This window comes from Artemia franciscana, chromosome 1 (assembly GCF_032884065.1).
Source record: "Artemia franciscana chromosome 1, ASM3288406v1, whole genome shotgun sequence".
Taxonomy (NCBI): Eukaryota; Metazoa; Arthropoda; class Branchiopoda; order Anostraca; family Artemiidae; genus Artemia; species Artemia franciscana.
The window spans coordinates 49301534-49317956 of record NC_088863.1 but is presented as its reverse complement, the minus strand read 5'-3'; the positions used below and the strand labels follow the sequence as shown (position 1 = coordinate 49317956).

General features: G+C 34.6%; 1 protein-coding gene across 2 annotated transcripts in view; it reads right to left on the bottom strand.

The window, feature by feature from the left end:
• LOC136030974 (guanine nucleotide-binding protein-like 1) overlaps positions 1–16423 on the bottom strand; it is a 106244-nt gene that overhangs the window by 25465 nt on the left and 64356 nt on the right. For both annotated transcript variants that reach the window (XM_065710137.1, XM_065710129.1), the window contains exons 8-10: positions 11765–11853; positions 8042–8284; positions 5502–5663 (exon numbers count right to left, since the gene is read on the bottom strand). In XM_065710137.1, coding sequence (XP_065566209.1) covers positions 5502–5663; positions 8042–8284; positions 11765–11853 — 494 coding nt within the window. The remainder of the gene's footprint in view (positions 1–5501; positions 5664–8041; positions 8285–11764; positions 11854–16423) is intronic.

Below are 16423 nucleotides of genomic sequence, written 5' to 3'. Positions count from 1 at the left end.
TTGCAGCACACTTCCGAGATAACTGAAGATGTCCTGGGTGCCTCTGGAGGCACAGGCAGAACTAATGTCAAAGCTAAGGTACAGGTTCATCTTAACCAGCTCCTCATTTGATTTTATATTGAATTTAATATTTTTTTTATTAAACAAAAACAAATTATTTATGTAATTCTTTTTTTTTGTTGACAAAGGAAGCAGTAGGTAGACACCAAAGTATCTATTTACTTTTTGGTTAGGAAAATATTCATGACGAGCATTTCTGGTCATAATTTGATTATCAAAACCGATCAGGCAAGGTCACTGTATGTATTCAAAAGCGAAACTCACAAAGTTTTCCGTGAAAATTTCGTATAAAACAAGTACTTCTTTGAACACTTATCTAAAAATATTATGGATATTCAAATAAAATAATGATTTTGAGCTTTAATCGTGCAGCCTTGATCAGTCAGACTCACGTTACATCCCTTTCTATAAGGTATCAAGGTTAGACTAATTTCAAACATCAAAGGCTCAGCGCTGAACACCCTCCATCCCCTCAGTCTTCTGAAAATGTATAAACAACAATTATAGCTTTATAAAATCATTTGATAAAGATCTTATAACAGTAATATTTACAAAAATTACAAAATTTATATTGAATTTTGAAAAAACACAGATTTATGAATAGAAACAAAATTAGCAAAAAGAAGGGAAAAAAAACAGAAGAAAAGTTTAGGATTAAAAAGTAAGTTCCAATCTATGTTCTTCCTACTTTTGCAGTGTCTGAACGTAGCGTATTATGTTTCTGCTATATTTTATGTTAGAGGCACAAAGCATCTGAGGTTAACGATGCCAACAACCTATATTTTTTAACAAGATAGAAATTGACTTAAAGTGTCAGTCTTACTTAAGCAGCTTACTTGACAAAACATTCCAGAATATTTTTAATTAATTTTGGCTATGTGAAAATATAAGAAAAAATTGGATGAAAAGGTAATTACAACAAAATTTCAAAGGCATCAAGAATAGTGAAAATGATATTTGTTTGTTTTAATTGGGTAAGGATAAAATTGCAAAACCATACATAGATATACCTTAAAAAGTTAGGAGAAATCTGGAACTAGTTTTTCGTCCCTGGTAGCTTATGTTATATGTTTGTTCCAAAATGGATCTTGGAAACATATATTTGAAATTAATTAAAAAAGGTGAATACAGTAAAATCATTGATTTAAGGATTGTTAAAGAAAGTAACAAAGAACTTACTGAACCCTAAGAGTGAAGTGAATGAAGATTAAATGAAGATTAAAAAGCGGAAGAACTCTTATAATTTTTCAGGTTTTATTTCAACGCTATATAATACAATATAAAGAAATGGATGCTGCCAATCACAGCAACTTTCGAAAAGAAAGAATACAAAACAAAGCGAAAATTTACAAAATTTTCGTTGTTGTAGAACAAGAACTACAATAATTCACACAATACAAAAAACTGTTTTGGTTTTCCCTTGCCTTTTTAAGTATTTATCCATCTTTTGAAAACTAGAATAAAAGTAATCTTAATCGTAGCCAATTTTAACTTAGAATGCACAAAAGGGCAGAACCCAAGTGGGTAATAGTATATTAGGACGGATTAATTAAGGACAAAATTGAAAGACGAATTCCTGTTTATTTGAAAAGTGATATAAAGCTTTTCTACGTACCAACAATTGATTTCTGGTAGTAATCTGTTTAAAGTTTACTTAAAAAGAATTCTTCCATGGATAAAGGACGTGAATATAAAAAGGTGCTGCCTGTGCTCAGATTAAAACTATTCAATATTTTCTTTAGGGCATTATCACATTTTCGTCAGTGTCGACACGTTGAACCGTTTAATCAGTAAAAATTCAAACACTAAAAGTCAGTTAAATCCCTAAGACAACTTTACGACCTTTAAAGGAAAACCTAACCTTCTTAAGCTGTTTGTTGTCACTTTCTTTTTAGTTTTTTTTTCACCCAAATATGTTTCTTTTGTTTTCTTTATTTAATTTGGTACCTGGTATCACTGAAACTGAACTAACAGCATCTAAAGGTGACTTCATTAAACATCACAACTCCCGATTTTTCCTAATTTTCTGAGATATCTACTTAACCCATTCGAATGATCACATTTTATATTCACTATCATTAGTTCCTTATGGCTTATGTTTCCTGTGAAACCTGTAATTTTGCATTGATAAATTTTTACTTTAGAAAATGGTATAGACTTTCGAAAAATTTTTGAAAAAAAAATCGCTTAACTAAAGGTCTACAGGGAAATAACATAGCAAAAGCTTGCACAGGGAGTATATACCTAATTTATTCGATTACCTCTTCGAGAAAAACTAAGATTCTAAGCTAATCGCTGGCAATATATTGACTTTTGCATCTCCTTCATGTAAAAAATATTGAAAACCAATCTAATAAAAGGGAAGCAAATTTTGAGCGGGAGGCTTTATTCTTATAATGGACCGACAGTTTGGGGACTGAGGGCAAACTTTTCCATCTATCCATCTTAGCTTTAATAACAATTTTGCTTTTTCAAACCTATTAAGTTGAATAATTCCAAACATTTTAGCCTAGATTATGTTGTAAATTCCTCTAAGTAATCTCTTCACTCAGACAGGGCACTACGGTACATCAACGCTTATGCCCCCACTTTTCCATGGGTTCATTATCCATCTGTGTGATGGATTATTGCATTAATTTCGTAGGACGGTGAGGTTTCCTGCTCTATTTCATTTCTTGAATTTCTGATAATCAGAAATTAAATTCACTTACTGGTTTCACCGGTTGGACAATATTATCCTTGGGCATGTTTAGCTCCCTCTACGGAGACTGTAGTGAACTACATACGTCAATATGGCTTATCATTTCCACCTTGTAACTGCTGGTCTGCAATCTTGTCCGTTGGTCAGCAATCTTCAGCCTGAAATCATTTTTTATTGCTTCTTTCTCGAAGCAAACTTCTTTAGATTGGAGTTCTAAAACTAATTCCGTTTTTAGAATTTTGGTTTCAGAATTACTCATAAAGTGTCAATGAATTAACCTTCCTCTTACTTTCAGCAGGAAGGGCGTTACGAAGATAAAACTATATGATCTGGGATTTGAACCATCTTCCTCCCCAGGTTTAGGCACAACAGCACATCTTGCTTTTAGTCATATCTTGGAAATATAACCTAAAGTGAAAATTCCTTTGGTAATCCCAAAGTAACGGTTATTTGCCTTTTCAAATCCTTTCTGGAGCATGAATAGATAAATTTCATCGACATTGTTGATAATTTCTTTGAAAACGTGTTTCAGAAATTCTGCTTAGTTTCGGCCGCGGTTCACTCTTCATAGTGGTTGCTGACAAATAATACTACAAACGCGTTGGTTTCAATGGTGTTATTCAATGTTTCTCAGCCTTCTGCACTTTGGCAATAGCTCACAAAAGTACCATTTTCGGAGCTATAGAGCACTTTACTCTGGCACCATTACTACAAATCCATAAGAAATAAACCATCGAATGAGTCAGTAGATAAAAAATTTAAGTCGTCAAAATCATCCACAGCATTTTTTGACCCTGCTAAGCCTAAGATAACATCCTATATTCCATATATAGATTTATATTATAGGCTGATTTAAGGCTAATAACTACTGGGTCATTTATATGTATATCAAGCATACGGTTCAGGGTCTCCTCAGGACTCCTTGTGAGAATGCCATCTTCCTTCAAGATACTACTTAGGCGGGCCTGCGGGTCCTTTTCTTAGATATATATATATGATATATATATATATATATATATATATATATATATATATATATATATATATATATATATATATATATATATATATATATATGTGTGTGTTGACAGTACAAACTGATGGGATATCAATCACACACCAGTCTCGAGCCCAACTGCTATATTGAGAAGGAATTACTGTTAATCTTTGATTAATCTTGCTAAGAGATTTAGCTGTAGATTATCAACAGCTAAGTAATCTAGAAGCTCATTTCCTCTTTCATTTATACTTGAGCTTCCCCATAGCGTGTCGGAATCACGTGATAAAACCATATAATTTTTTTTTTAATTCTACAGAATTACTTTTGTTTCTAAAAGTCCTTTAGTTTCACTGGGAATATACCGCAAAAGAGCAAACCTTGATAAAGAATTAGAGCCGGTTTACCGTTAAAAATGCTTGTTTTGCAGCAATGAAGCCACAGACATTGATAAGTCAAGAGATAGCAGTATCTTCGAACTAGAAATTCAGATGAATTAAACGAAAAAGCCAGTCATCAAAATAATATGGAAACAAAGAAATCTACCCCTTCTTTTGCATTCAGATGTTTTTATTTTAAAAAATTGCAGAATCGTTTCATGGGGAAGCACCACACTTGCACTGACACGTTGGTATCAATGGAACGGCGTCTATACATATTTAACGCAATAAAGCCCTCTTCTCCCAAAATAATTTATCGCAAGAGAATTTGAAAAACTTTTTGCCTCAGATATTCAGCTCTCGGTCAGAGATGTGCCTGAAGTCAGCCAAAGTAACAAAGACACAGCAAAAATTTTCCACGTCAAACGTCAGGGACGTTTAGACGTTAGAATATTAAGGCTTTCTAAAGAACAGTGCAGAAATTCCATTGAAATGACAGATTTGGCTCTGACTCCAAATAATTCGAAATTTCAGAACAGACACAACTTGATCAGAGTTACGTAAAACAAAATTCTTTCTTCAATTGTCTCGCAAGGCTCAGAGGGAATATAGTATTAAAGAAAAATAACAAATATTTCAAAGATAATGAAAGTCACCTCGCCACCATCGAAAGTAAGTTCTCTGACAAATAAGAAGAGGTCAACAGAAATTATTTAGCTTTAGTATTCAGTTTATTATAGATTTGCCAGAAGCTATCCGAAGCAAACAAGAGACACTGCAAAATATCCAAACCAAAGTTTGTTAATGTTAAGGCTTTGTAAAGATTAGTCCAAGAATTTCATTTGTTCATCAAATGCAAAGCTTTGGGGTGTTTTTCGGGCTCTGTTAAAAAGTAGACTTTTTCAAGAATCTGATTTCCGAGGAAAATGGCAATTTACAAACACAGCCATGTCACGAACAAGTAAAGCTTAAGTAGGTGAAAGACAGCCAAAAACGTCAACTCAGGGTTAGAGATCAGTGCTAAAAGTCAACGAAAAAAATGGAAGGAATGACACTACATATCTATACCCAAAAGTAAGGGAATTAAAGAATTGTGAATAGCATTAAAAAAAATTGTTAGTTGAGCAAAAAGGAAAGCACTGGATGTTTTTCAAGATTAGTTGAAAAATAAACACTTTCCCAAAATCCAACTACAGAGGGGAATACTAATGTTTACAAGTACAAAATATCCATGGTTATTTCAATCAGGATATTTCAGTGAGTGGTTATTTGTAAAACAGTGCTCATTTCGATATAAGGTCACGAACTTTATTGTCAGACATAGCCCACGGATGATTAGTGTTTGGTGTGGCAAAATAATTACCTTGACAGCCCACGCATCACAGATATCATAAGGTGACCATTCTATCTCATTCGACTGATGAATCAAGTGGAGCCTTGAAGGGATATTTATGTGTTCAGCCATAAATCTGATCGCAGAATAGGGTTCACGTAGCTGAGAAATAGGATAGCACCCAGCTAAAACCTGCAATTGAATAGAGAACTCATTTGAATTTGCTCATTATTACTCAACCGGAGCTACAGAATTCACGAGAAAAACTCAAAATAAAATTGTATCGCATCTAAAGAGACACAAGTGTGAACTGAAACAACTAGAAACAGCCGTTTTTTAAACAGCTTAACCTTTTTTCCTGATACTTCTATACTTCCACCTTGACCTGCTTGTAAATTTTCATGGGAGTATCTACCCAAGACAATTTCAGATAGGCTAATTTTGCCGCTATAATTATCAAATTTTAAAAAACCAACACTACTTCCGAATATTAAAGTTTATTACTTCCGTATAAATGGACAAAGGCCCATTGACCACAATAAATACTGTTTTTAAAGTACCGACGACAACCCAACAAAAGCATTTGCCTTCTAGGCCCATCTCAGGTCTATTTACATCTGACATTAATTTCCTAATATTTCTCTTTTGGTTCTTCAAAATTATGAAGTTTTTAAGGATAGTGCCAAACATTTGAGAATGTTGCCATATTGAACCATGAAAACAAACCAGAAAAATCAATTAGTTAAGTTTGGCAAAGCATTTCGTTTTTAAGGATCACATCGATGGGAAGTGGTGACCAATTGATTTTAACCGGATGGTTACGTAACTCCTCTTGTTGTTAAAAATTCGTGTAATTCTATTTATTGGATGTCAAATGGAAAAGAAATGAAATTTTAACCAATCAAAAAGTAGAATGCTTTTTATTGGCTAAATACTGGAGGAGGTGGTTCAAAAAGTTCAAAATCAATCGTTGAGGAACTATTGAATACCAACGAAGACTCACAGTCGTTGTCCTGACCCAAGTACAAGTAAATACAATCTAGTAATTCCCGAGAACACGACTCCACATTAAAAGGAAAACTACACTTTCTGAAACTGTTTGGGCCGTTTTTTTTTTTTTTTTTTTTTTTAGTTTCTTTGGGTTCATTCTTAACTTACGTTTATTTTCTATCTCTTTTAATTTGACATGCACAACAACCAAAACTGCCTAACTGCATAAGAATATCACTTTCATTCAAAATTGAATTCCCGTTTATTCCTTCTATTTTAAGATATGGTGGTGTAAGTTGCCTCTTAACCAATTCAAACAATAGAATTCATTTTCACTGTCCTTGCTACTTTAAATGCTGAATGCACCCTTAGATTTTAAGCTAGTCTACACACTATCAATACTAAAGCTTATTTTCGGGTAGGATATAAACTTAACGAATCTAATATATAAATAAGAATGGTCGAAATTTCGATGAAAATTCGCTACTAAACAAGGATCGAAACTTCCTACTATCATTTTCAAGGTCCAAACTTATAACAATAAGCATCAAAAAGACTTTTCCATCATATTTTAATAATGACTATATTTTTATAGCTAAAACTCAGGGATCCATAATTGGCTGAGGATTCTATAATAGTAAGGATGGCCGAAAAAAGTGCAAAAAGGCAGTTGGAATTTTCAGAGCTTTATTGAAGAACAGACTAAAGCCATTATTTCTTGTTTTTAGAATAGAGAATTATTTCCCAATTATAAAGGTAGGAATGAACTGTGCTCGAATTTTACAGCGTTCGAGTATCCATGTTTTACGAATTTCGAACTACAAAGAAATCGTACAAAAAAATAAAACCCGTTATGGTGACGTATCAACCAGATATTTTTATATGGGCTAGGTTTCGGTAGAACGGGTAGAGGCAATTGTTTCCTGTTCTTTTCATACAACGCATTCATTCAAAAATGAATAAACATAAAAATGAACACTACACAAACGTATAATTAACTTAGATTAAGGTGGCTTTTACTTGAAGTACAGAAACATAGAAATATTGATATCCAATAAGAAAGTACCCAGATATCGGCTCTTCTTTTATACCAAATAAGAAACAAGGAGGATATAAGAATGTAGAGATACAACGTAACAACGGTTCAATTACCTAAAACGAGCGTTAGACATAAAAAGCTCGAATCACAAGTTTATTAGACAATCCATACATTAGATAGGGGGCTTCAATTCAGGGTTCTTCCTGTATTTACTTGGATATTTTACAAAAATACACCCAACCCACCAGACCCATAGTTCAATTAGCCTAGGGTTGCATAAACTCAAAATTCTTCTCTGAAGGTATTACTGTTTGGACTGATAAGTTTTAGCTCCTTAATTTAACAAAATATGTATCCCAGCCCAACAAGTATTAATAAGAAGGACAGACCGTAAGCACTCCTGTGTGCATGTGTGTGTATGCGTGTGTTTGTGTGCGTGTGTATGTGTGCATGTGTATGTGTGCGTGTGTGTGCGTTTGCGTGCGTGTGTTTGCGTGTGAATGTGTGTGTGCGTGTGCATATGTGTGAATATTATATTTACCTGAAGATTCTTTGGGGCTTTAGAAGGGAAAACAAGTCCGGGGCAGTCCAACAATTTAACGGTATTAGTTAAATTAACAGTCTGAAAATGCTTGGTATGACCAGGTGTCTTTGAAACGCTGACCACTTTTCTTCCAGTTAGTGCATTTAGAACAGAAGATTTTCCAACATTTGGATGTCCAATTGCTCCAATGGTTAAAATTCGATCTGAATATAGTTCTTTTCTTTGGGTTTGTGGAGATTCCTAAAAACATTAATTGCTTAATTGATGTCTGAAGATAAACCATATGTTATTACGATAAGATATTAAAAAATATTCAACACTAAAGCCAAATGAATCATTGATACAAAAAAAGGAGCCACTCACAAAAAACAACAAGATAATAACTCCGTCGCTAACCACTTTTCTTTTCTATAATAAAAATACGCCGCCGCCTTTATTGAAAGGAAAAAAAATAGAAGTTTGCTTGATTCGAACTATGAATTTTATCTGTTATTTTCTTGAAGTGAAATTTATTTGCATTATTTTAGTTGATTTGTTAAAAGTTTTTCTTTTTTTCTCATTGTGGATATTGTATTCCATTTCATTATAATTTTCGTTCTACTATTCCATTTGTTAACTGTCTTTCAAACAGTTCGTGGTAACGAACTGTAGTAAGGAGCGACCCGGCTCAATAGTAACCAAAACTCTAAAAAATGGAATTTTGATATCGATAGCTACATCAAAAGAATTGCATTTTAATGCTGATTTTAAATATATAAGTTTCATCAAGTTTAGTCTAACCCATCAAAAGTTACGAGCCTGAGAAAATTTACCTTATTTAGGAAAATAGGGGAAAACACCCCCTAAAAGTCGTAGGATCGTAACGAAAATGACACCATCAGATTCAGCGTATCAGAGAACCTTACTGTAGAAGTTTCAAGCTCCTATCTACAAAAATGTGTAATTTTGTATTTTTTGCCAGAAGACAAATCACGGATGCGTGTTTATTTGTTTGTTGTTTTTTTTTTTCCAGGGGTCATCGTATCGACCAAGTGGTCCTAGAATGTCGCAAGAGGGCTCATTCTAACGGAAATGAAAAGTTCTAGTGCCCTTTTTAAGTGACCAAAAAAATTGGAGGGCATCTAGGCCCCCTCCCACGCTCATTTTTTCCGAAAGTCAACGGATCAAAATTCTGAGATAGCCATTTTGTTCAGCATAGTCAAAAACCATAATAACTATGTCTTTGGGAATGACTTACTCCCCCACAATCCCTGGGGGAGGGGCTGCAAGTTACAAACTTTGACCAGTGTTTACATATAATAATGGTTATTGGGAAGTGTAAAGACGTTTTCAGGGGGATTTTATTTTGTTTGGGGGTGGGGCTGAGGAGAGGGGGCTATGTTGGAGGATCTTCCCTTGGAGGAATCTGTCATGGGGGAAGAAAAATTCAATGAAAAGGGCGCAGGATTTTCTAGCATTACTATAAGAAAACAATAAAAAATAAACATGAAAACGTTTTTTCAAATGAAAGGAAGAAGTAGCATTGAAACTTAAAACGAACAGAGATTATTACGCATATGAGGGGTTCTAAAAATACTTTAGCATAAAGATCAAGGTATTTAGGAGGAGATAAATACCTTGCTCTTTATGCAAAAGTATTTTTAGTAATTTCAACTATTTATTCTACGGCCTTTTTGATTCAGGGGTCATTCTTAAAGAATTGGGACAAAACTTACGATTTAGTGTAAAGAGCGAGGTATTAACGAGGGTACAAACCACCTCGTATACATAATAAAAACATAAGGTTATGAAAGTTTGTTACGTAAGTTAATTCTTAAGTTACGTATATTTTTTACTAATAAAAACGTTCGTTAAAAATTAAAAGTTCTAGTTGCCTTTTTAAGTAACCGAAAAATTGAAGGGCAACTAGGCCTCCTTCTCCACGCCTTATTTCTCAAAATCGTCTGATCAAAACTAAGAGAAAGCCATTTAGCCAAAAAAAGAATTAATATACAAATTTTATTTTAATAATTTATGTGCGGAGAGCCAAAACCAAACATGCATTAATTCAAAAACGTTCAGAAATTAAATAAAAAAAACTAATTTTTTTAGCTGAAAGTAAGAAGCGACATTAAAACTTAAAACGAACAGAAATTACTCCGTATATGAAATGGGTTGTCCCCTCCGCAATCCCTCGCTCTTTACGCTAAAGTTTGACTCTTTGCCACAATTCTACGTTTTTAAAAAATTAAAAGCTTTAGCGTAAAGATCGAGAGATTGCGGAGGGGACAACCCATTTCACATACGGAGTAATTTCTGTTCGTTTTAAGTTTTAATGTCGCTCCTTACTTTCAGCTAAAAAAATTAGTTTTTTTTATTTAATTAAGAACATGAAATCAATCTGATTCATTCATTCATTCGAGGAGTTTTTAAAGGTTTCATTACTATTGGCTAGTAGCATGATATCGTTTGCAGACAGTAATAAATATTTATTGTCAGCAGCATTACATATTCTTTTTCCATTTTAAATACTCCTCTATATAATTTATATATGGATGAAAAAACAGCTCACCACTGTTTCTATCCTAGTCTGCCTTTTATTATCCGCCTACCAGCCCTTACAGCTACCCTCTCTACCATACATTATGATTATTATCATAAGTTTTAGCTAGGTAGCCCGATATCTATTAAGCTCCTTATCAATATTTCCCTATCAACTCAGTCAAACGCCAATCTAACGTTTATAAAGCTTCTTTAGTTAAGTTTCTTTAGTCCGTCTTTAGTCCTTTAGTTAAGCTTCGAGTTTATAAAACCAGCACAGTGGTGAACTCATTCCGATTAAGTATGGTTTTTCCTTTAGATTACGATATGACACGTCAAGAGGCCAATTTGACCATAAGATAACAATTTTCCATCCAGAATGTATAAGTATTATTTTCACACTCTTTTCTTTATCTAATTTTTTTTCACGGTTAACTTTCGGACAGTTTAAAACCTTAACTGTGATGCAAACAAACAAAAAATTGCAAATAGCGCAAAGATTTATTATATAGATGTAATTTAATTTTTGGTGCCATTTCATTTCGCGGTATTGTATTTTTACCCTTTGATTGAGATAGCTGCTAGTAGCTAACGCAGATAAAATAAAATATAATAAAAATAAATATTAGGCTAGTTTCTACAAAGGAAAATGCATAAAAATGAAACTAGAGAATATGAATTCTTGCTGAGAATTCAAAGATTTAAGGTTTGGCATAAAAGGTTTACTAGTCGATAAGCCCGATCCTATCAAAGTTTTTCAAGTATTATTTCATAGTTGCAGCGATCGCTACAACCTAGTAAACAACAAAGTTCAGCCCAGAGCAAGACCGTATCCAGGAGGGGGAGGGGTTGACGACCGCCACCTCCCCTCCCCCGAATGTTTGACCAACTTGTAAAAACGTAACAAAAAGGTATACAATCAAATTTTTGATGTGTTCCTAAAGCTTTTTTATACCATCCCTCCATACCCGAACAAATTCCTGGCTACAGCCTTGCCTAGAGTAACCAAAAATTTAAACCCGCTTTTTGAAAAAAAAAACTGTCAACAGACAGTGAGAAAAACAGATCCCAACTCCAACAAAACGAAATCTATTCAGCAACTTAAAAAACACTATCAGCTCTTGAGCTCTATGAGCTTCATAGACGTAGAATGGCACTAAAGATTTTTAAATAAACTCGATGAAGATGGAAAAAACTTACTGGCTCTAAAGAAACGATGCTTTTTAATTCTTCAACAAAGTCTGATTTAAGTTGCTGCATTATTAATTCTTTCCAGGTAGAGAGGTCCACTTAAAAATAAAATAATTATAAAAAAGAGTTTTCTATATTCAGTTGCAAACTTTTTTAATATTATATAAATGTAAATACTGGGTCGCTAAACAAAAAGACAAAAAAGTGTTAAAAAAGATTATATCCCGAAGGAAAGCAAGAGTTAATAAAGAACAAGTGACATTTCTGGGACATTTGATTTGAGTTGCTGGGCAAGTGAATCTTTTCACGAAGAAAGGTCAACTAGATAACAAAATAATAAAGAAAACCTTTCTACACATTTTTTAACTTGAATTGAGGGGAGCTAACAGAAGGAAAATTAGAAAAAAGTCTACATCCCTAGGAAAAGAAAGACTAGGAAGGAATGAACAAAAACAATTTCTATTGGTTCATCATTAACAGGTCTTTTCATTAAAAAGCACTCATTTGCACAACGGCAGAAAAATTCATTCGCTGTTTCTGTCCAGATTAGATTGTAATCTTATTAAATACGATAATAAGCAACGTATTCCAGACCTTCGTCTCAGGAGCGAGTCATACAAATAACGGTTTTAAAAATAAATTCTGAGCTAGTTTAAAACTAACAAGAGCTAAGATCTCATATGGCACTGGTGACGAGCCAAGAAGAGCTGAGGGCCAAGAGATCATATGGTATGAGCTCTAACAAAATTCTATGAATCAACAGATTGATTAAAAGGAAAATAAGAGGCTTAATGCCGGTCAGGATTTAAAATAAGAGCTCTGAGTCACGGTGTCCTTCTAAATATCAAAATTCATTAAGATCCGATCACCCACTCGTATGTTATAAATACCTAATTTTTTCTAATTTTTCCTCTCCCTTTAGCCCCCCACAATGTCGAATCTGGGAAAACGACTTTATCGCCGCCGGAGTCAATTTTTGCAGCTCCTTGACACGCCTACCAATATTCATCGTCCTAGCACGCCCAGAAGCACCAAACTCGCCAGACCATTGAACCCCTCCCTCCAACTCCCCCAAAGAGAGCGAATCCAGTACGGTTCCGTCAATCACGTATCAAGGACATTAGCTTATTCTATCCACCAAGCTTCATCCTGATTCCTCCACTCCAAGTGTTTTCCAAGATTTCCCCCTCCAGCTCCCCCCAATGTCAAAAGATCTGGTCGGGACTTGAAATAAGAGCTCTGAGACATGAATTCTTTCTAAATATCAAATTTAATTAATATCCGATCACCTATTCGTAAGATAAAAATACCCCAATTTTCACGTTTTCCGAGAATTCCGGTTTACCCCTCCAACTCCCCCCAATGTCACAGGATCTGGTCGGAATTTAAAATTGGAGCTTTAAAGCACATGATCCTTCTAAATATCAAATTTCATTATGATCTGGTCACCCTTTCGTAAGTTACAAATAACTCAATTTTCAAAATTACCCCCCCCCCCCCCCCCGCCAATCCACCAAAGAGAGCAGATCCGGTTCGGTTATGTCAGTCACGTATCTTAGACAGGTTTTTACTCTTTCCATCCAGTTTCATCCTGATACCACCACTTTAAGTATTTTCTAAGATCTCCGGTTCCCCCCAACTGCCCCCCCCCCCAATTACGCTGGATCCGGTTGAGACTTAAAATAAGAGATCTGAGTTACGAGATTCTTCTAAATATGAAGTTTCATGAAGATCCGGCCACTCCTTCGTAAGTTAAAAATACGTCATTTTTTCTAATTTTTCAGGATTACCCCCCCCCCCCAATAGAGCGGATCCGTTCCAATTATGTAAATCACGTATCTAAGACTTCTGATTATATTTCTCACCAAGTTTCATCCCGATACCTCCAATCTAAGCGTTTTCCATGATTTTAGGTTCCCACACCCCAAACTCCCCCCAATGTCACCAGATCCGGTCGGAATTTAGAATAAGAGCTTTGAGACACGATATCCTTCTAAATATCAAATTTCATTGAGATCGGATAACCTGTTCGTAAGTTAAAAATGCCTCATTTTTTCTAATTTTTCAGAATTAACCCCCCCCCCCCAACTACCCCAAAGAGAGCGGATCCGTTCCGGTTGTGTCAATCATGTATCTAGGATTTGTTCTTATTTTTCCCACCAAGTTTCATCTCGATCCCTTCACTCTAAGTGTTTTCCGAGTTTTAGGTTTCCCCCTCCCAACCCCCCCCCCCAATTTCACCAGATCCGGTCGGGATTTAAAATAAGGTCTCTGAGACACGATATCCTTCTAAATATCAAGTTTCATTGAAATCCGATCACCCGTTCGTAAGTTAAAAATACCTCATTTTTTCTAATTTTTAGAATTACCCCCCCCCCATACTACCCCAAAGAGAGCGGATCCGTTCCGGTTATCTCAATCATGTATCTAGGACTTGTGCTTATTTTCCCCACCAAGTTTCATCCCGATCCCTCCACTCTAAGTTTTTTCCAAGATTTTAGGTTTCCCCCTCCCAACTCCCCCCCCCCCCATGTCACCAGATCCAGTCGGGATTTAAAATAATAGCTCTGAGACACAATATCCTTCCAAACATCAAATTTCGTTAAGATCCGATCAACCGTTCGTAAGTTAAAAATACGTCATTTTTTCTAATTTTTCAGAATTAACCCCCCCCCCCCCCCGATAGAGCGGATCCGTTCCAATTATGTAAATCACGTATCTAAGACTTCTGATTATTTTTCCCACCAAGTTTTATCCCGATCCCTCCAATCTAAGCGTTTTCCATGATTTTAGGTTTCCCTCCCCAAACTCCCCCCAATGTCACCAGATCCGTTCGGGATTTAAAATAAGAGCTTTGAGACACGATATCCTTCTAGATATCAAATTTCATTGATATCCGATCACCTGTTCGTAAGTTAAAAATACCTCATTTTTTCTAATTTTTCAGAATTACCCCCCCCCCCCCAACTACCCCAAAGAGTGCGGATGCGTTCCGGTTATGTTAACGACTCTGTCTAATTTAATCTGGTCTGGTCCCTGATACGCCTGCCAAATTTCATCGTCCTAGCTTACCTGGAAGTGCCTAAAGTAGCAAAACCAGGACTGACAGACCGACAGAATTTGCGTTTGCTATATGTCACTTGGTTAATACCAAGTGCCATAAAAAACGAGAGTGTAACTTGGATGCAGGAATTAAGAACCATCATGAAAAAAAGATTTTGGCACAAATGTTTCGAGCATACTCACAACTTGCAAAAAAACATCAACATATTACACAAAAATTCTTAAGCCATAATACTCGTTTTAATTTTTTGTTCATACTAATGGTTGTGATGCAGGAGGACAGTTTTGCAGTATGATGGTTAAGCAATAAAATCAATTAAATTTCATAACAAATATTTTTCTTTCACGTTAAATTTACTTTTTTAATAGTTTTTTTTTTTTAAGATACAATTTCTTTTCGTATTTTCTGATGCCCATGACAACATTGGAAATTATTTTTAAGCGCACATAGCAATCTTGTATATAGAAGAGATTATATCATCTTGCAAACTTTTTGTAATATTACTCAATTAATGTACAAGAGTCATCGAATTAAGACTTAAAAAAAACAATCCCCAAAATTTCAGAATTGATACCTTCAAGGGTAGGGTGACAAATTACATCTGACAAATTACAGCAAACTCTCAAATCAAAACTTCAAGTTTGGAAATCATAAAACGAATTTTATTTTTGGAAAACTAATGCTGGCTCCAGTTAATGGTTTGATACTGCAACGCAGAGAGAGCACCCAAGGATGTTATGTTCTTACATGGGTGGTGAGGATTCCGTCAAGTTATTTTTCGGACCATATTAATGCTGCAATCTCAGCAGAGAGGATCGACTCCAGTCATACAGTAAGGGTAATGCTGATAGTCTATCAGTGTTGTAATCTCCACAATTGGAGACCAAATAATGATTCAAAAATTTATAACGGACCATGTCCACATGACTTGCAGGGCAGGACTGGATAGATCAAGACCCGTCTATCCGCGTTGGAAGTCACATTTTATCTTTTCTAAAATAAAAATTACCTCTGAACTGCAGGGAAATCGATACAGAAAAACAACTTTAGAAATTACTTCTTAGTGTACGGTTCATTTTTAGATATAGAATAGTACATGTCTTCTTGCTTATTTTTATGATATTATACATCTAAAATATAATAAACATGAAAACCAAACATTTTAGAGAAAAATAACAAAGAAATCTGAACTTAGTGTGAAGATCTAGCGAAGAAGTTTTCTGAGTTCAAAAGTTAGTGGATTTCTAAAAATTTAAACTTCGAAGCAAGTATGTTTTACCTAGATAAAATTTAGAGAATTCGAACAATAAAAACTTTAAAATAAAAAAGCTCACATAAGGAATTTTATTCATGAAAATTATTAAGATCAACTCCAGGTCTATAGCCTATGCATCAGAAACAAATTCTTTTTTGTCTAGAAAAAAAGTTGCCTCTAATATATTAAGGAAATCGATGCACTATGAAAACTTTGGAAATCAGTCATTAATTTACAGCTCATCTTTAGGTATAGAGGAGCGTATGCATTCTTTTTTACTTATTACGGCGATAAACGTCTAAAGTATGATAAACATAAAAATCAAAAATTTTGAAAAAAAATCGTTATT